We start from the raw sequence: 21,279 nt of genomic DNA, 5'->3' as shown, positions 1-21,279 counted from the left end.
CTTACTTAAAGTTATTGCCTTTCTTGTTGTTTTGTTACTTCTTAATTGTGCGTTCCTCTATGACTCTGTGCATATATGCTACTTGTCTAAATTGTTGTGATTACCTGTGTAGTTATCACGTGCCTTACATGTCTTGTTGTTTTTGTAAAGGTTGTTGTATTCCTTTGATTTTTACGTGATTCTCTTGTTGTCGTGTACTCATACTCTTGGTGGTAGAAATTCTAATAATTGAATTGTAGATTTGTTGCTGTTGATTTAAGTTATATACGGTGGGATCGGGTTGCACGCCACAACAGAAGGAATAAGGGTGATATATTGAGGAGGAATAAGGGTGAATTGATATTATATGATGGGATCGGGTTGCGCGCCGCAAAATATTATGTTTATTGTTATGATATTGATGTTGTACAGTGGGATCGGGTTGCACGCCGCAACAGGACGAATATGGGGTGATATATTGGAGGAGGAATAAGGGTGAATTGATATTGTACGGTGGGATCGGGGTTGCACGCCGCAACAGGACGTAATAAGGGGTGATAGTATTAAGGGGGGAATAAGGCTGAATTGATATATATGGTGGGATCGAGTTGCGCGTCCGCAACATATCTTGTATTTCGGTATCCCCTGTTTTACTATATTGACTTTAGTCCTTCATGCAAGCTTGATATTTGTATTTCTGTTTTCACTGAGTNCATCAATATATGTGCTTATGTATTCCTCTCTTACTGTGCAAGTTATTCGGTAGTTTTACATTTCACTTAGGGATTGATTATAGCTGGATACTGATAAGACCCTAGTTCATTTGTTCAAGACTTTGATAATTTGTATTTCGGGTTCTACTTAGTTTTGAGGATCGGGTAATTGACATTGAGTTATTGACTTGCCGTTGTTCCTTGAATTCTTATACTAAAACTATTACTCTGGTGAATTAATTTTCAAAGTAAATTTACTACGCCGAATCATTTCCTCCTGTCCTGCTAAGTTGTTAGTAATATAGTGATTTAAAATAAAGAAATTAATATTACGCTACTTTGTATGACTTTTAAATTTGAACTCGCCGTATTTATATATACATTTCAATATTTCAAATTCCAATAATTGTTATATTTTTATTTCAATTAGTTTCTCAATTAAATTTTCTTAAACCGTCTGAGGTTGTATTTTATTTAAAAAGGAATTTCTATTAAGTATTAATTTAATAAAACCTATATTAAAGGCGATAATTTATTCGATGTTGTATTTTTATTTGAAAAGAGTATTTTCTTCACTCAAACGATTTCTAAAAATAACTTCATCTTTCTCGCTGATTTCTTAATTGGTTTAGAAACTGTAATTTACCTTATGTTGTATAAATGAGACTCCTTGAACATCTTAATTGCATTTGTTACGGATATTATGTACTGGGTAGCACAAGGATGTTAATGTGCAAAGTGAGATAGAAATATGTGGGCACAAGGTGCCATGTGTGCTAAAGGTTTGGAAATTGAGGTTATGATATGAGACATCGAGGATTCAGAATTGTGTATCAGAAATGATGTGATTGATTGAGTTAACATCGCCTTCTTTATTCGAGCACATTTTTACTTGTCTGTGTCCCAGCTATGTTGGTGTTAATTTACTTGGTTATCTTTCGTTTCCATCCGTGTTTTCATTTATTGTCTCTACTGTTTGTAGTTTGATTTCTCCCTGCCGTTGATATTACTTCGTTATCTTAATCTTGATAGTTTATTATCATATCCTGTTCAATTTATTTGACCAGTTGGTGTCTTGACTGCTCCTCGTCACTACTCCACCGAGGTTAGTCTTGATACTTACTAGGCACCGATGTGGTGTGCTCATACTACACTTCTGTATATTTTTGTACAGATCCAGGTATTTGATCGATATTAGCTGCGCGGATCGTCGCGGTGGAGGCTCAAGGTAAACTTGCAGCTGGGTTCGCAGGCCTCGGAGTCACCTTTATTTGTACTTATTTCCATTGGTTCCTTTTGTTCCGGAACAGTGATGTATTTATTATGTACTACTCCTAGAAAGGCTTATGACTTGTACTGTCGGTTTTGGGAATTGTAAGTGTTCAGAGTTATCTAATTTGAGGTTAGTGAATATCAATATTATTTCTGTTAATGCTAGGCTTACCTAGTTTGAAAACTTGGTGCCAATCACGACTCCTTCGGAGGGATTTTGGGTCATGACACCTGCGTTACATACAAATGACCAGACTTGACTTCTCGAGCCACTACTAACGAGCCCTTGGTGAGCTTCCATTGGCTATTAAAGAAGGCATTATGGTAACCTTCATCGTCTAATCTTCTTGCGGAGATCAAATTGAAAGGAAAGTCTGAAGCATGCTTGACATCTTGAAGAACTAACGTTGAACCATTATTAGTTTTCAAACAAACTGTGCCAACACCGAACACCTTAACTTTACTGGCATTGCCCATCTTTAACACTCCAGAATTAACAGGAGTATAAGATGAGAAAACGTCTTTTCTTGGTGTGACATGTGAGGTAGCTCCAGAATCTACTATCCAGCTCGTCTCATGGGATACCAAATTGATAACATTTTCATCATAAGCAAAAAGAAGGTCATCTCTTACAATAGCAACAACATTGTTCTCGCTATTTTCAACTTTCTTTCCTTCTCTAATGTCTTGCAACAACTTGCGGCAAAACCTTTTGATATGTCATTTCTTGCCACAGTGGTTGCATGTAATATTATGGTATTTGGACCTTGACTTACTTCTACTTTTACCTCTATTCCATGAGCCTCTTGTTCTATCTCTTCCCCGGTCTTCTGTAACTAAGATATCTGCTTGTGAGGACGAACCCTGAGATTTTCTCCTTACTTCCTCGTTCAAAACACCACTCTTAGAATATTTCATGGTCACCTTACCTCCAGGAGCTGAATTTGTCAAAGAAACACGAATAGTTTCCCAAGAGTCTGGCAGAGTATTAAGAAGCCAAAGTCCTTGTATCTCATCATCAGAATTAACTCCCATTCCAGACAGCTGATCAAGGACGCCCTGAAAATCATTTATGTGATCAAGGATAGGGTTGCCTTCCTTGTATTTAAAGGTCATCAATTGCTTTAGCAGAAACAACTTGTTGTTCCCAGTTTTTGAAGCATAAAAAGTCTCTAGCTTTTCCCACAATGATCTCGCATATGTTTCGTTCACAATATGGTTGCGAACATTATCTTCAACCCATTGTCGTATATATCCACATACTTGTTGGTGCTCGAAATCCCAATCTTCATCAGATATACTCTCGGGTTTATGAGCTAAAAAAACGGGTAGATGCATCTTCTTCACGAACAACAAATCTTTCATTTTGCTTCTCCAAACATTATAATATCTCCCATTTAAACATACCATCTTGCTCATATTCGCCTCCATTCCGTAATAGCCCGGATAAATAACCAAGGCTCTGATACCACTGTTAGGACCGAAAAAAATCAGGTGTCATGTGGAAGCTAGCAAAGCAAACCTTGAACGACGATAAATCATACAACAAAGAGAAATATACGAAAAGAAACACAAACATATTACGTGGTTCGGTCAACTGACCTACATCCATGGCGGAGATGAGCAATCCACTATAATAAAAGAGAGTACGAAATATCGAGAGACCAACCTCACGAAGAGGCAAACACAAGTGATACACTAACACTTGTCCCGTAAAGTTCTCCCCCTAAACACGACTCTCAAATCCCATACGGCTACATTGTAGATGCTAATGAATGACAAGGAAAGATCCTCAATTTATATAACTCCAAAACTTTCCTACAAGAAAAGGGAATAGCCAAATATAGAAGAATTATATTTTCCTTATAGGAAAAGAAAAACCCAATTATAATAAATATGTTGTCCTTTACTTCATGAGATAGAAAAATCAATTATGGTAAAAAAATCTGGACAAACACCTAACAAAATCACACCTCCAACTCAAGGAAACGGCGAAAAAAAATGTGTTGGAGACGGCAACAGTGGGACGCTCAACAACATTCTTTTTAATTTTCAAACGGAGTACAATTCAAGTTTGGTGCCTTCAAGTTTTAAATAGGAAAAAATAATTATAGTTTATCTAATTACGAAATACTTCCCATTAACACAGTATTGATTTTGGTCTTATAAAATGGTCACTTACGCAAAATAAAGAAAGGGTTATTTTCCTATATATTCACTACACAAAATAAAGTTTTCAGTGACAATATTTGTGGCGACCACTTCAACCGTCACCAAAAGTAGTGCTTTGTCGCTACTCGAAGTGGCGATCTATATTTCTGTGATGACTTTCTGTGGCAATCTCTCAGTCTCAGTCACTACTAAAAGAAGTGCAGTGTACGTGAAGAACCAAAACTAGTGCTATGTTGTTATTTTAGTTGCGACTTCTTGTAGTGTTAGGCTGGACTTTTAGTGGCGACTTTTGTAGCCGCCACCAAAAGTTGTATTCCATGTCCCGTGACGACTTTCTATGGCGACTTCTTAGTCGTCACCAAAAGGTAGTATAGTCGACTTATCGGGACTTTTGCAGTCGCCACAGTGGGGACTTATCGTATAGTTACTTAAAATACAGTATTTGTTTTGATTGTTACTTAAATTTTATTGTATCGTATTGTTTAAATCCATTATTACGTAATGACTGATTTGATGTGGTCGCGTCGTTTCCTTATTTTGTTCTCTCATCTTGCCCTTTTTTATTATTAGATAATTCTATTTTATCCTTTATCCTACCTTTTTATATAATAATATTGCCTCTTACCTTACTTTTTTTTTTTTATATAATATTGCATGCAAGTTTATTCTTCATATTGTTGTTGCATGACATTATGAAACGACGACAAGCAATACAATCTATCCAAATATTGTATACTTCAAAATGATACAATACAATGCAATACTATACGATATATTGTGAAACGATACAAAACAACCATCCAAACAAGTTGTTAATAGTCGCCTTAAATATTTGCGTTGTTTTTTTCAATCTAATGATTCTATTTTTCATTTGATTTCCACTTTTGAGGGCCCCATTGATCTGAATTTTTATATAAATTCTCTGTTAAATAGTACGATTTTATTTTCAGAAAAGGTCCAAATACCCCCCTGGACTTTATGATAAGGTCTATATATAACCCTCGTTAAAAGTTTGGCCCATATCCAACCTTGCCGTTACATTATTGGCGTGGATACCCCCTTTGTTTTAAACGGAGCCAAATACCCCCCTGGACTTTACGATAAGGTCTATATATAACCCCCCCTGGATACCCCCTTTGTTTTAAAAGTTTGGCGTATAAAGTCTATATCTTAAACTATTTGTCCAATTAAATAATTATTTAAAAATCTTCTTTTAATTTTTCTTAAACTTATAAGTTCACATAAATTGATCTACATGGAATACAATATTTTAGATGTTTTTTTTCAATGTACCTATGGGCAGACAATTCTTTTTTTGTCGATAAATGTTTAGGTAAATAATACCGGCAGACAAAAATTGTCGATAATTTTATTCTGATTGTTGCGTAGGGATAGAAATGTAAGTTTTGGGAATGGGTAGATGATGAACTTCCTCTTAGAGTTACAACACTGATCAGTAAATAAAATTTGGTGATCACTTCAAGCATATTATTAGAGCACTTGCAGTTGCTTCCTGTTATTTCCTAGTTTGGGTCTGTATTAGTGTTTTCCGGAGTTTGTCGTAAGGTATATTAGCATCACCAAATTTTATTTACTTTGGAAACTGTTACTGCCAAATTTGGTGAGAAAGTAAATAAAATTTGGTGATGCTAATATACCTTACGACAAACTCCGGAAAACACTAATACAGACCCAAACTAGGAAATAACAGGAAGCAACTGCAAGTGCTCTAATAATATGCTTGAAGTGATCACCAAATTTTATTTACTGATCAGTGTTGTAACTTTAAGAGGAAGTTCATCATCTACCCATTCCCAAAACTTACATTTCTGTCCCTACGCAACAATTAGAATAAAATTATCGACAATTTTTGTCTGCCGGCATTATTTACCTAAACATTTATCGACAAAAAAAAAATTGTCTGCTCATAGGTACATTGAAAAAAAACATCTAAAATATTGTATTCCATGTAGATCAATTTATGTGAACTTATAAGTTTAAGAAAAATTAAAAGAAGATTTTTAAATAATTATTTAATTGGACAAATAGTTTAAGATATAGACCTTATACGCCAAACTTTTAAAATAAAGGGGGTATCCAGGGGGGTTATATATAGACCTTATCGTAAAGTCCAGGGGGTATTTGGCTCCATTTAAAACAAAGGGGGGGAGGGGGGGGATATCCGGGCCAATAGTGTAACGGCAAGGTTGGATATGGGCCAAACTTTTAACGAGGGTTATATATAGACCTTATCATAAAGTGCGGGGGGTATTTGGACCTTTTCCGTTTTATTTTTGTAGTTGGAACCCAAAATCGTAGTCAAGAATGTAGGGATACACTCAGTAGAATTTCAGAAATATCCTCTTTTTTTAATATTTTCTTTTGGCTGTGAAGTTCATTAGGCCCTTAAAATTAATTCGGAAGGGAAGTCTGAAAAAAAAAAAATAAATAAATAAAAGCAAGCAATTAATAAAGTGTGGAAGTTGGAATATAGGAGCACAAAAGACGCAAAACCGTTCATATTTTTTCAGAAATTATCCCCTTTCCTACCCAAATAATTCCATTAAAAAGATATGCAAATGCAAGCTCTCCACTTACTATCCACTTCTTCCCTTACTGCTTCTTCTTCACTGTAAGTAACGACCAATCACTGGTCAGTTTAAATTTTTTTTTTGAATTTGTTATGGAAGTTAACTTTTCGCGTTTTATTTGTGATTGTGTTGCAGGTCCACTTTTGCTTCTCTTAATTGCTGCCGTTGTCAATTTTCAAATCCATTGCCATTTACCTGCAAGACTAATTTGGGTTTTGTGAAAGGTAAGTTCTTCTTTTTTTTTTTTTAATTTATTTAGTTTCTTTTGCTGGCATTTCAAAGCAGTTGACTTTGGTGTTACTAGCTAAGGTTCCATTTTTTCAATCTTGATTTATTGGTCTTTGTTTTTGTTTAAAAAGCTTTAATTGGTAATGGGTGATTAGTGATTGTGTATGCAAGATCATTGTGAAGCCTTATATTTAGGAAGTTGCTAAATTGTCAAGATCCAGGGTTGAAATTTGGATATAAACAGTGTTGTCAATGGAAAAAACTGTAGAAAATGCCTCAAGGGCGGTTGGGGCGTCTCCATCTGAGTCTTGAAAAGTCTTAGCGGGTAGGTGAAAGCTGAGATGAGTGAAGGCGGTCTAGTATTTAAAGGCAGTGGGTACTCCTCGTGATGTATAAACATAAGGGGCAACACGATGCACGAAGCATCCCACGTTCACACAGGGTATGTGATTTAGGCAGCTTAACCTAACACAAGCATTAGTAGCTGATTCCACTGCTTGAACCTATGACCTATAGGTCACAAAAGAGATAACTTTACCGGTGCTCCAAGGCTCCACTTCTGTGATGTATAAACATATTTTAGTTTCTTAGTTTTCTAATCTGGATGGGTGATGAGTGATTAGTGATTGTAAAGGTGACAGCATTGTGAAACCTGATTCTTCTGGAAGTTGCTGCACTGTCAAAATATCTGGCTGACACTTGGATGTAAAAGCTGTTTCCTTTTCAGTGTCGAAATATGGTTGCAAAGCTTTAATCAGTAGATGAAAACTAAGATGTGTAATGGGTTTTTGGTGATTGTAACTGTGTGATCGTAAGTTGCTAAATTGTCGAGTCTACATGGGTGACTCTTGGACGTAAAACCTGTTTCCTTTCCAATGTCATGATCCTGATTTTCGGGGTTCCTTACTTTGTCTTTCCTCCTCAACTTGATTTCTTATCAGAGTCAAACCTTAATTCGTCTCCTACTGATTCTTCTGTTTAGTTGACATAGTTGGAAATCTCATGGTGCTTGACTTGCGTAAAATGAAATAGAGGAAAAACCAAACACAAGCAGACAGGAAAGACATAATGGTTATTTTAGTTATTGAATTTCAAGAATTTGTCTCCTAATGCAAAGTTACTTTTACTTCTCATCGTATTTGCAGTTAAGAGGCAATCAAAGGTTTCTAACTTGAAGGCTGGCTTTTGGGAATCCATCAGATCCGGGTACTTGAAATAATTGTTTAACAAGCTTTCCATTTGGCAAAAAGTGCATTAAATCTTATATTTGGAATGTTTGCTACGAACATACTAACTCCTTAAAGTTATTTCTCGCTTTCCCATCACCTCACTAGAGACAATTATATGGTTATGCTAATTTTCTGTGATGTGTCTGAAGAAATGGTATGAGACTGGTACAAGATATTGAGTTTAAGCTGTTATTGCTGTGGTAAGTGGAAACATGCCAAGATCTTGCCGTAAGAGATGATAAAGGATACACGATTATTCACCAAAAAGTAAAAGGAAAAATAAACAACAAAAAGGCTGCATGCTCTGAGTAGTGAAGTAAATGCAATGTGGGGGGTAGGTTCACTTTCATAAGTGCTTTCCCAAATCAAGACTGATTGATACACAATGATTATACAGCTGTCTCCAGGATGTTTCATGTGGACTCTATTAATTTCCTTAATAAGGTCTAATAAGATCGTCTTGGAGTTATAACTTAGACTTACAAAGCGTAAATAGCCTTATGATGCTCCATAGTGCAGGTTTGTTAAGAATAACACCATAAAGGTTATAGAATCACCATCCAATGAAGAAGAAGAGGAAGAAGAGCCTTTGCCTGAGGAATTTGTTCTAATTGAAAAGACTCAACCAGATGGAACAGTTGAACAGATTATATTCTCTTCTGGCGGAGATGTTGATGTGTATGATCTCCAAGCTTTATGTGATAAGGTGATTACATTTGTCAAATTCCATTTGCACTGGGGTGTAAATTTGGTGCTTTCTTATTAGAAGTTTAGGCAACATAAGTTTCAATTGAACAAACAGTGATGATTTGGTGCCTGGAGATATGAAATTACAATGTGCAACATGATATAACACAAAATGTTAGTATTATGAAGTTCATCCTCTTCAGCTTCTTCTGTAGCTTTTCATCCCTTCTAAGGGTTGACTTGAAAATGTTCATACCGCTATAGGCTATAGGAACAATTGCAGTCATGATTTTGTCCTTTGTGAAACGAAAGGAGCATGTGTACTTGTTAATAGTCTAGCAGGAAGGCACGAGAAATTTCATTCATATTCTATTAGTCTAGAGTCTAGTCATTGTGAATGATTAAATTTTGGGGGCCGTATCCACTTATTCACAATCTATGGAAATGTAACATGAGTTGGGGACAAATTTAAATACACAAAATTCAAGCCAGCATGTATTGATTGACCGGTAAATGTTCGTTTTTTTGGAATCAAATTGGACATCAAGTTTTGAGTTCCAAAGGAAAGGTGGAGCAGAGGAGCTTGAAGCAGAACATGAAGAAAGACGAAGAAGCCAAAGCAAGATTGCCGAGATAGAGTGGAAGCTAGCTGCGGTGCCAAAATATCTCTCTAGTTCTTCATCTACGGATACAAGAATCCTGGTCCTTATATACTTTCTTTTATTGCACTGGAGGTCTATTCCCATCAAGCTTTCTTGTGGTAGTAATGGCGAACTCATTTTATTTTTGGAGGATTTTGCTTTCTATTCTTGCAGCTGAGAAGCCTCAAGCTGTGTCCCCTGTTCACAACAACATCTATAAAAAGCCCTTCCTCCTCCTTCCCTCTTAATTATCAGGTAAGCTCCAGAATGGCCGCAATTATGAGTTGGTTTCTTCCATGGGGAAACCGCAATTGAACTCTAATTCTGGAAATATGTTGGGGCCCTTTTATCAAGTATATCAGATAGAAGATGATAGAGGGCCAACTGTCATCGTTTCATACAAGATAGTTCCCTTTCACTTCGATTTCCTTCTTTCCTTACCAGATTCCAAGAATACTAGTCCACCATGTACTTTTCCTTTAGTACATGAGAGGTCTATTCCCAACATTTATTTCTCCTTTAGATGGGATCATTTAAGGTACAGTCTGCTAAAGAATTAAAGGCTAGTGACGCATTAAACAAGTGATTCTTTTAATTGATATGCCACTTTTGTTACTTCAATTAAGACAGGGACTTGGGTAGCTATGCTAAGGATAACAAAATGCAAATCGAAACTCAAAAAGTGTATTCTTTCACTGTGGATGTTTATTTGGTTTGATGCAACTTTTCATTACTAGGACCCAACACTTCTTAAGTTCTGCAAAGTTGTGTGTTTTCAAATACTGATACGTGTGCAAATAATCCCCTTTTAGATGTTGCAAAACTAAACTTATGTGTTATAGTATGTGATTGGTTTGACAGGTTGGATGGCCTCGAAGGCCATTGTCTAAGCTAGCTGCTGCTCTTAAAAATAGCTATATAGTTGCAACTTTGCATTCCAGGAAGTTCTCTTCAGGAGAAGGTATGTAGGTAGAACAACTTTATTGTGGAATTCATATGTTTATCTTTTAGTATTATGCCCAATTATCTGAATTTGTTTGCAAATGAGTTTTATAAGTGATAAAAGTCTTAGTCTATTTGGACAAGTTACTTGGCAGAGGCGAATGGAGAAAAGAAGCTGATAGGCATGGCTCGTGCAACATCAGATCATGCTTTCAATGCAACAATTTGGGATGTTCTTGTTGATCCTTCCTATCAGGTATCTGCTCTGTGCGCCTTAAAGAAATTTGTCCGTGCTGTCATAGCTATTTAATTAGAGGCTACTGGTCATTGCTTGTACTAGTCAGGAATCAGGATATTTCCTGAAACTTTTCATGTAGTAGCACAATTTTTGTTTCTTTTTTTTAAATGATGCAAGTGATTTTTGCGCAGAGGTATTTTTCCAGATTATTTTCGATTGGTCCAAGTTGTCAACCTTACATCTTCATTTTCCAAGTAATGCAATACAACTACGCCTCAATCCCAAGCTAGTTGGGGTCGGCTGAATGAATCCTCACTAATCATGTCGCTCCATTTAGACGCGTATAAGTTCAACATTTAAAGATTTAAGTTATCATGCACTAGGAGTTCTCTTTAATTTCTATTGTTATACAAGTCTCTAACAAGACTAAAAGCAACTAGGGGGCCCAGCGTTCACTCCTATATAACATATATCCATCTTAGCGTTCACATTTTTGCGATGTCTTGTGGATATATTGAATCTTAGGGGTCCAACGTTCACTCCTATATAACATAACTGGTCTTACAATTGTTCTATACGATGTTTCTTTCTCTTTGATAGGTATCCTCTTATCGTATAAGACTCTAGTGGCACTTCTCCATTTCAACCATCCTATTCTGATTTTATGTGTAACATCTCATCTATCATACTCCCTCCGTCCCAATTTATATGAAGGTATTTGATTAGGCACGGAGAAAAAGAAATAAAGGAAGACTTTTGAAACTTGTGGTCTAAAACAAATCATAAGGAGGTTTTTGGGAGGGTAGAGGTTAAAATGAGGTAGCTTATGCATGAATTGGGGGAATTAGAGAGAGGGGAAGGGGCGAGGGAGTTAGATGAATCCGAGAGAGCGAGATTGGGGGAGGTTAAGAGGGAAATAGTCGAGTTTGCAATAGCTCAGGAGACTAATTGGCGGCAAAATCGAGGGTGCTCTGGTTAAAGGAGGTGGATTCGAATACCAAGTTTTTCCACAGGGTGGCGGTTGCAAATCGAAGGAGAAGCTTCATAGAATCCTTGGCTGTGGATGGGTGAGGATTGAGGGAGAGGAGGAGGTAAAACGGGCGATAGTGGGGTTTTATGAGAACTTATACAAAGAGGAAGTTAGTTGGAGGCCGACTTTGGGGGAATAGAGTTCAACCACATAGGGGAGGGAGACGGTGAGTGGCTAGAAAGGGCTTTCGAGGAGGAGGAGGTGCACGAGGCTGTGTCGAGTTGTGCTGGTGATAAGGCCCCCGGGCCTGATGGTTTCTCCTTGGCTTTCTTCCAGCTCTGTTGGGACACTATCAAGGGGGAGTTGATGGAAGCCATGTGAATGGTGTTTTCGAGAGAAGTATCAATGCTTCTTTTATTACTATTGTGCCTAAGAAAGAAGGTGCATCTTGTATTAGAGACTACAGGCCCATTAGTCTCGTGGGGAGCATTTACAAGATTTTTTCTAAAGTGCTTTCCAACAGACTCAAGAAGGTTCTTGACGTGTCTATTTCGTCCTCCCAGAATGCGTTTGTGGAAGTTAGGCAGATCCTGGATGCTGCTTTGGTGGCAAATGAACTTGTAGACTCCGGAAGGAAAAATAGAGAACCCGGCTTACTATGCAAGTTGAACCTTGAGAAGGCTTTTGACCATGTCAATTGGGAGTTCCTGGATCTCATTATGATGCGGATGAGGTTTGGGGCAAGATGGAGAGGATGGATCAAGTTCTGCATTTCCTCAGTCAGATTCTCTATCCTGGTTAATGATGGCTCGTGTGGTTTCTTTGGCAGCTCCAGGGATCTCAGGCAAGGTGACTCCCTATCCCCCATGCTATCCATTCTAGTGATGGATGCTCTGAGTAAAATGATGGATCGTGTGGCGGGCGGAGGCTTCTTGAGAGGATTCTCAGCTCCGATCGGGGTGCTCAGTGCCCGAAGAGTCTCTCATTTGCTCTTTGCGGATGACACCCTGGTTTTCTGTGATGCCGATATGGATCAGTTGACCTATCTGAAGCAGGTCCTGCAGTAGTTTCAGATAGTATCAGGACTCAAAATCAACCTCGGCAAGTGTGAGATTTTCCCGGTGGGTGAGGTTGCTAACATTGATGCTTTGTCTTATGTTCTCAGTTGTAAGGTGGGCTCCCTTCCCACTACTTACCTGGGTCTCCCATTGGGCGCTTCGCATAAGGATACTACGGTTTGGAACCTAGTGATCGAAAGGGTTGAAAAAAGATTAGCAGGCTAGCAGAAACGATACTTGTCAAAAGGCGGTAAGGAAGTGCTTATTAAAAGCACTTTATCGAGTATGCCCACCTATTACTTGTCCCTGTTGCAAGCTCCTATGAGCATCACAGAAAAATTGGAGCGGCTTCAAAGGAATTTTCTTTGGGACTGCGGATGGAACTAGAAAGTTTTATCTAGTTAATTGGCAGACAGTCACTTCGCCAAAGAAGTGGGCTGGACTTGGAGTAAAAGATCTTAGGGTATTCAATAGAGCTTTGTTGGGGAAGTGGCTGTGGAGATTCGGGGTAGAAGAGCATGCTCTATAGAGGGAGGTCATAGTAGAAAGTACGATTCCACGGGAGGGGGTTGGAGGACCAAGGCAATCACAACACCTTTCGGGTGTGGCATGTGGAGGAGCATCATGAAGAACTTTTGAAGCCTTCAGTGGCAACATCACTTACAGGGTGGGAGATGGAAGGAGAATTAGCTTTTGGAATCATAGGTGGTGTGGAGAAGATACTCTGAGGGTCTCCTTCCCCCACGTCTTCAGAGTTTCAAACCAGAAGGAATTGATGATCCAACAGATTCGTAAGGAGCATGAGGGGGGGGGGGGGTAAGGTAGTATGTGACCTCTCATTTAGAAGGAACATGCAAGATTGGGAGATTGCGGAGCTCCAAGATTTGTTGACACTGCTATATGGGCAAGACAGGCCCCAACCATCTTGTGATTCTTGGAGATGGGGTTTGCGTGGCGATGGTTTGTTCACCGTAAAGTCCTTTTACCAGAGTATGTTGGTGAGAAAGGAGGCCACTTTTCCATACTCCTCGATTTGGATTCCTAAGGCGCCCATGAAGGTGTGCTTTTTTGCATGGCTAGCGGCGAGATGAGTGATTTTGACTGCTGAAAATCTGCGAAAGAGAGGAATTACACTTGTTAGTTGGTGCTACATGTGTAAAAGCTCAGGGGAAGAAGTTGATCATCTTTTGTTGCATTGCCCTGTGTCCTCGGCTTTGTGGAGGGCAATCCTGAATCTTTTTGGTGTTCAATGGGTGATGCCAAGCACGGTAAAGGAAATGTTATATAGCTGGGCCGGTTTCCGTAGAAGAAGAAAGCAAAAGGCGTGGAAGTTCGCCACGTTAGCTCTGATGTGGATAGTTTGGGGAGAGAGAAATAGGAGAACTTTTGAGGGGATTGAGTCTCCTTTTTCACATCTTAAGAATAGTCTTTTTATCTTTGATCGCTTTTTGGTTCTCATATAGCCCCTACTTGGATAGAAAATTGGGCGTCTTTTGTAGAGAATCATGTTCTGATATAAATTTCCTACTTTTTGGTGTACTTCCTGTATACGGGAGTTCTCTCCCTTTTGATTAATATAACTTACCTTATAAAAAAAAACCATAAAGTTAATTTGACTAGGAAATGCTTTCAATGCAACAATTTGGGATGTTCTTGTTGATCCTTCCCATAATTGCAATATTTAACTAAAAATGGATTTAACTAGGAAATGCTTATTATGATACCCATTATCCTCACGTGTCTGTATATTGGATGCGTCTTATTTTCAAACTTAGGTGGAACTATTACTGATGGTTTTCTTGATAATCTTCTTGTAATTCGAAATAAATTTTGAGCTAACATAGTCGATTTGATGGATTTTTTTGACATTCAAAGGGACAAGGACTTGGAAAAGCTCTTATTGAGAAACTGATAAGGACCCTTCTCCAAAGAGACATTGGAAATATTTCATTGTTCGCGGATAGTCAAGGTACCATTAGAACCAAGGTCTTTGATCTGTAAAGATTTGTTTGGTGTTGAATCATATTGGCAAGTTTTTGTTGAAAAGCTTTTAAATCTTCTTTGAATCTTATATGTTAAAAGCTATCTTTTCTTACAGTTTCTCCATTAACCTAAATAGGCTTCTGAAGCAACTTTTTTTTTTTTTTTTTTTTTTTTTTTTGCAGTTGTGGAATTCTATAAGAATCTAGGTTTTGAACCTGATCCAGAGGGTATTAAGGGAATGTTTTGGTATCCAATGTATTAAACATGTATAGTTGGACCGACAGTTTCTGCCTCTTGCTCTGTACAAATTCCTCAGCGTGGTGCGGGAATGTGGCAGTTGGATTCTGCGACAATATGCAGCATTCTTCGGAAGCTTATGAGCTTTTTGGCCATCTTGTAATGTACATTATAATGACTATCGAACATTTGCGATTGTATCTTGAGGGTCATGTTGTATTCTTGTTAGAGGATTTCGGTATATATGCACAAGGACTAGGTTTCTGATAGTTTATTAGATGCTGCTTTTGATTAAAATGTATCCTCATTAATTTTTTAATAGATCTTGTTCCATTATAATTTTCCTTGTCTACCATATCATTTTCCTGTTGCTTCTTGCCTTGGCTGTTCTTGACAGTGGTGCAAATTGTTACTCTCCATTTCCTAAATTAGTAGTCATTTTCTATCTTTACATGTTCGATGACATGATGTTGAGTAATGCACAAGTAACAACAATAACAACATACCCAGTGTAATCCCACATCGTGGGGTCTGGGAAGGGTAGTGTGCACGCAGATCTTACCCCTACTTTGTGAAGGTAGGGAGGCTGTTACCAAGTAACAATGACAAAATGCTCTCTTTTATCAAATACATGCAGTACAGGAAAAAATAGCTTTATATCAGTTTGTCTTTCCGCTTGAGATGGTGTTCCATGCACGTTCTATTCTGAAAAATCTGCATTTCTAACTTGACAGATCTGGTCTTGTTTTCATGCAAATTGGGACATAAAAAGTATTATATATTTCGATAATAGGGAGTCAACTTGACATGGGAAGCATTCCAACAGCAGAATGTGTAAACAAGATAAAAGAAACAGAATCATATAGCTTTTGAGACAAAGCTGAGGTTACCTACCAAGAGAACGTTTGCACAATGTTGTACTGCTCAAGTAGTCAGTAGAAAAGACCAAGCCCCCTTGCCTAGTTCATATAAGTCATTGTTTATTCCCACACCAAAATAACTGGAATTTTTGTGTGGCAAATTGCCATTACTATATATCACTATGTCCAATTACTTTTTTGTCAACTCATATTGACAATGCCATTGCCAACTACTAGCTGATTTTCGTTTTCTGGTGAATATAAAAAGAGAAAAACTTGACAAATTCAAGATTGCCAGTGTCAACTCTCAGCTTACTTCATATATCTTATATCTACATGTTTAAAATGATACTTCCCTTCCTACCATTTATGCAGACATTTCTACATTGGTTGAGTTCTCTTTGCTTTTGATTTCTCTGAAGTTTCTGGTAAGAGGTTCAATAATTTATATCTAGAAATTAAATTATCTTCTACACTAATTCAAAATGAGAGATAAATGTTTTCATGATGGATTTTCATGGCAAAAAAAGGGCAGCCCGGTGCACAAAGCCTCCTGCGTTCACGCAGGGTCCGAGGAAGGGCCGCACCCCAAGGGGATGTAATGTAGGCAGCCTACTCTGATGCAAGCATCGGTGGCTGATTCCACGGCTCGAAACCGTGGCCTATGGGTCACACGGAGATAACTTGACCGTTGCTCCAAGGCTCCCCTCGTGGATTTTGTAGGCAGCCTACTCTGATGCAAGTATCAGTGGCTGATTCCACGACTCGAACCCGTGGCCTATAGGTCACACGAAGACAACTTTACTGTTGCTCCAAAGCTCCCCTCCTGGATTATCCTAGCAACTTAGAAAAACAAACAATTTTCTTCACAGAACTAAAAAGATAATATTTGGTTTAAGGATATTTGGAGATGGACAGAAGTAGAAGAGGAAAAGTGGTAATAAGACAAAGTGAGTTGATATTACTGGTTCTGGCTCTTTCAACATTTTGGTCTGCTTATGGACAATCAATGATCACTGATCCAAATGAAGGTAATTTCTCTCTGTTTTCTCATGTAGATATTGTTATTTTATTTTATCTCTTCAAGGAATTTTGACTTTAACTAATGCTCCACTAGCTAAATTACCCGGTGAAGAAAAAATAAAAAAGTCCATTTCAATTTATGTAAGGTAATTTAATATGAAATTTAAAAAAGAAAGAATTTTGAACCTTATATTTTTTAACATTCCATAACATTTGTTAAGAATAAAGAATAAGATATGGTCTTAAACAAGCCACAATATTTGTATGATTATAGAAGCTTTTCACTAAAGGTAAATCGAAAAAGTTAAAACTAAATTGTATCAAATATAGAGATATGTCATTCTTTTTAATTTTTAGAAAAAACTAAGGAGTCGTTTGGTTGGAATTAGTTATTCCGGGATTGTTATCTCACTTTCCCATAGGGGCAAAAATAACACTATACTCACGGGATAACTAATTCGGAAATTAGTTATATCATGATTTTATCTCAATCAAACGTAAGATAAACTGATCTTAAATTTAATCTTGGGATTAATTGCCCTTATCCCTCATACCAAACGGGCCCTTAATTGTGTCAACACAATAAAAACTTAAATGACAAGTGAGGCTTGCTCAGTTGGTAAAAGCACCTCCACACACGACCGTTAAGTCCTGGGTTCGAGTCACGCTGGAGGGGTAGTATGGAAACCGTCACGCCCCAAATCGGAGGGCCGCGACGGGCACCCGGTACCTTACTCAACCGAGTACCAACATAACGTATCTTTCTTATCACACCATCATGGGTAAATGGGCCAGAAGGGTCATCATGAGATAACCAGAATAAAACATAAAGGAATGCTAGACATAGGATGAGCCAACACGATATAGAAACTTATACATGTGACATACGGGCCTATAAGTTCGTCATAATCATTTGTATACTCAAAACATAGGCCGACAAGGCCATACAAGTATACATATACATGACATCCGTCTACAAGCCTCTAAGAGTACCTAAACATCATAAAGGTCGGGACAGGGCCCCGCCATACCAATCAATACATGTCCAAATCATGCTGACCAAATAGGCAACTCCGGAGCAAGTGGAGTGCACTAAGACCTTCCGCTGAGCTGATAGCCTACTAGGAGGACTGTCAACCTGTCTATTGGGACCGGCGAGCATGAAACGCAACGTCCCCAAGCAAAAGGGACGACAGTACGAATAAAGTACCGAGTATGTAAGGCACGAAAGCATAAATAAGAACAGTAATGTAAATAAAAATAGAGAAGATACAACCTGCAGCATTTGAGCGCCTCTGAGGGCTACTAACATGAAATGCATGATACATATATATACATAAACTTTTAAAAACATATGCCTCTGTGGGCATGCCAGGTTGAAACCTTCCTTTAATAAGTCCCATATCATACCCGACCTCGAAGAGGACTGGGTAAAAATGTACCCGACCATCATAAGGGTTGGTAGAATCTTACCCGGCCACGTGGAGCTCGGTAAACCCAACTGAGCAGTGGTTGCACAATAGGTGCCGTACCTGGCCGACTATTGCGCGGCTCGGTAGAGTAAAATAGATATTATATATAATGCATGATAGACTCATGGAATCACGTTCTAAATCTTTCGTAGTGACGTAAGGTCGTTGCACCTTCGATTAACATTATGGACATCCATACCATCAATATGAACCTCAGTAGGATTCAAGGATCATACATACTTGCTTAGAATAACTTTACAAAGAAAGAACAACATGGACAACCTTAGTTTCTAGGAGTAGATCCGTTATGAAATAGCGTATCGTTTACATTCGTTTTACTCTAGATCATGCCAAAAGAAATTAGGAAGTGCCTTAACATACCTTAACCCCGTTGAGTCCTTAACACCTTCCAAGCAACTCTTCAAACAAGTCAACTCAATCTATTGTAGCATAAGGAGATTCAAAATCAGTGCTGAGCAAATGCAAAGTCTGTAACTTAAGCTAGTAGCTCGTTTACGTAAATTCGGGCAGCAACTCCCTTGTAACAAGGGCCTCCTCCAATACCATATACCAACAACAACAACAACAACCAAAGAAATCCAGCAACATATAAATATCAAACAAGACACCATATAACAACAAAAAATCACAACTACTTCACGACGAGCGGCAAGCTCTGATTGGAATCCGTATAACCCATATCACCCCTTATAGACTTCTTACATTAACTTAACAGTATCATTAACATGATAATGAAGTCATTCATCAATGATTCCATCCTTATACCATATATTTATAACAAAGAAAATAATCCACAACTCCAACTATCTTCAATTAGCAACTTTATTCACTAGTTCATGTCTAGTCCATCCATTTAACTTAATCAACATCAAGATAACCTTAAGAACATGCAAGAACACAATACACATACCTCCTACAGTAACTTCAAGTCGAAATCCAAGTTATATTAACAACCCTCAATGGCAATACAACACCATAGAAGTGACTTAAGCTAATCCAAGTATTATCTTGTAATTTATCATCCTAACAACTTAACGAACATACAAGCAAATAAGCACAATTAGTAGGTTATTCTACTCATCTTAGCCAGTAGCAACAACTTCAAATTTCAGCCAAACACAACCCACAACTATCCTCAATGACAACACAACCTCAAAGAGGTGTTGTTCTTCACTAGAACTAACTTTTGATGTTGAAATATGGTATAATCACTTTCGAATCACTTCAAACCCTTATGGTATCTGTTTAGAAGGGCTAGGAGAAGTTTGGAGACGAAGTTGAGTTGAAAATGAGCAAACAATAGGTGTCCAAAACGTTTATAAAGTGAAGTAGGTCGACCACCGCCTAAGTGGGTCCCATTGAGAGCTTCTTGCGTGGTCTCGCGAAAATGCGAATATCTCTCTACTCCAATGTCGTATCGACGAACGGTTTAATGCGTTAGAATCTACACTCGTAGTTCTTCAATTTGATATATAGATTATCCCTTAATTCCAAGTATATTGGGAGAAAAGTGCAGCTACATTTGACCTAATTTTCAGCATATTATGAATGTAACTTGTGATGACCTTTGCCAACTTTTGTTCCACAACTCGCTTAACTTCAAAACGTAACACAAGACTATCATACGACTAAAATAACTCATAACATAACCTCCTTATCATGTTAAGCACCATAGTCTCACCCCAAAAGTGCATGTTATAACATTCCAATCTTGTCGACTTTCGACGAAACTTATTTTCCAATTCGTTTAGCGTCTAAGTTTTACCAACCCTCTTGGTACTTGTTATTCATGATATTAAATATTTGTAACCTCCAAGGTAACATGATTAACTTACTTTATGTACTTTCAAAAATAATCTTATTTCTGACCTTACATCACTTACGAAGTACTCTCACGTACGAATTGTAATAGAAACACTATGGATCCTCCTAAATTGTGAGGGATTTAAAAAAATAAAAAATAAAAATAAAAACTTAAATTCAATATAAGTGCTTTTCAAACACACATGTATGATGTATAACTCAATCACGGTTATGTAATACTCCCTCAGGTCCACCTTATTTGATTTTTTAGGTTTTTTTTTGTCAATAATATTTAATTTTTTTTTAGATATTAAGAAGTAATTAACTTTTTTTTTTTCAAAGTTGCTCTTGAGATAAAAGAACTAGGAGTATTTGTTATATTTCCAATGAATAAATTAAAGTTAATATAGTCAATTTTATTATTAATTAATGCTAAAAAATGAATTTTTTGTTAATTAATATGTAGAAAAATAGTCAAAAAATTAATTAAAGTGTAATAGAGAAAGTATATAGTCTCATAAGAAAAAAGTACCAGTGTAAAGGAAAAAATAACTGTGCAGTAGTAGCAATTAGTTACTGGTGTGACATAGCCGGAATGTGCAGTGACGGCGTTAAAGGCGATTCGCCGGAGACTAGAAGATCCGGTGGGTTATCTGAGGAATTGGGAAAAGGAGAAAGACCCATGCGTTTCGTGGTCTTTTGTGCACTGTGTTCAAAACGAAACTGACGGTTATCAGCACGTCAACGAATTGTACGCACCTCGATCTCCTCTCTCCCTCTCTATGTTGTTTATGTATTTTTTTCGTAGTAAAATTGTTTGAATCACCTTATTTTCGGGGTTGAGGATAAAACAGTTTGTATATAACATAATGGTACATTGTTCGTTAGTTTGTGTAACTCGGAAAAAAAAAATTATTAATGTGCTTTTCATGGTTCTAACATAGAATTATAGTGCAGTATAGCATACACTACTCCATTTTTCGTAAACGTGCAAAAGCAAAAAGGAGTACATGCTGCTTAGAGGCTAGTATCATATGAGCTCTTAAATTACTGCATGTTTTGTTGTTAACACCAAATGCAAAGACTTCCCTATTGTTGCTAAACTATTGAATACCTGATCTTTTTTTAAAAAAATTTATTATATATGGGGGGGGGGGGGG

General features: G+C 37.5%; 2 protein-coding genes across 2 annotated transcripts in view; both read left to right on the top strand.

The window, feature by feature from the left end:
• Positions 1–6,612: 6,612 nt before the first annotated feature.
• On the top strand, positions 6,613–15,297 carry LOC109215540 (serotonin N-acetyltransferase 1, chloroplastic). Its single transcript, XM_019379621.1, has 8 exons — positions 6,613–6,768; positions 6,863–6,951; positions 8,101–8,161; positions 8,704–8,890; positions 10,374–10,473; positions 10,610–10,710; positions 14,596–14,689; positions 14,886–15,297. The coding sequence occupies exons 1-8, from the start codon at positions 6,710–6,712 to the stop codon at positions 14,963–14,965; spliced, it is 771 nt and encodes a 256-aa protein (XP_019235166.1). The 5' UTR covers positions 6,613–6,709; the 3' UTR covers positions 14,966–15,297.
• An 801-nt stretch (positions 15,298–16,098) lies between these two features.
• The window catches only part of LOC109215542 (probable LRR receptor-like serine/threonine-protein kinase At1g06840), a 16,756-nt gene continuing 11,575 nt past the window's right edge, over positions 16,099–21,279 (top strand). The window contains exons 1-3 of the mRNA XM_019379623.1: positions 16,099–16,228; positions 16,700–16,831; positions 20,723–20,870. Coding sequence (XP_019235168.1) covers positions 16,711–16,831; positions 20,723–20,870 — 269 coding nt within the window. The 5' untranslated portion in view covers positions 16,099–16,228; positions 16,700–16,710. The remainder of the gene's footprint in view (positions 16,229–16,699; positions 16,832–20,722; positions 20,871–21,279) is intronic.

This window comes from Nicotiana attenuata, unplaced genomic scaffold (assembly GCF_001879085.1).
Source record: "Nicotiana attenuata strain UT unplaced genomic scaffold, NIATTr2, whole genome shotgun sequence".
In the NCBI taxonomy this organism is placed as follows: domain Eukaryota; kingdom Viridiplantae; phylum Streptophyta; class Magnoliopsida; order Solanales; family Solanaceae; genus Nicotiana; species Nicotiana attenuata.
The sequence above is the reverse complement of the archived record's forward strand: the minus strand, read 5'-3'. Positions and strand labels throughout refer to the sequence as shown.

Bases quoted from the DNA above. Each gene is read 5' to 3' on its own strand.
- LOC109215540 (XM_019379621.1), top strand. From the start codon at position 6,710: ATGCAAATGCAAGCTCTCCACTTACTATCCACTTCTTCCCTTACTGCT. The intron at 8,891-10,373 runs GTGATTACATTT...TTGGTTTGACAG, and splicing joins TCCAAGCTTTATGTGATAAG to GTTGGATGGCCTCGAAGGCC. The intron at 10,711-14,595 runs GTATCTGCTCTG...TGACATTCAAAG, and splicing joins TTGTTGATCCTTCCTATCAG to GGACAAGGACTTGGAAAAGC.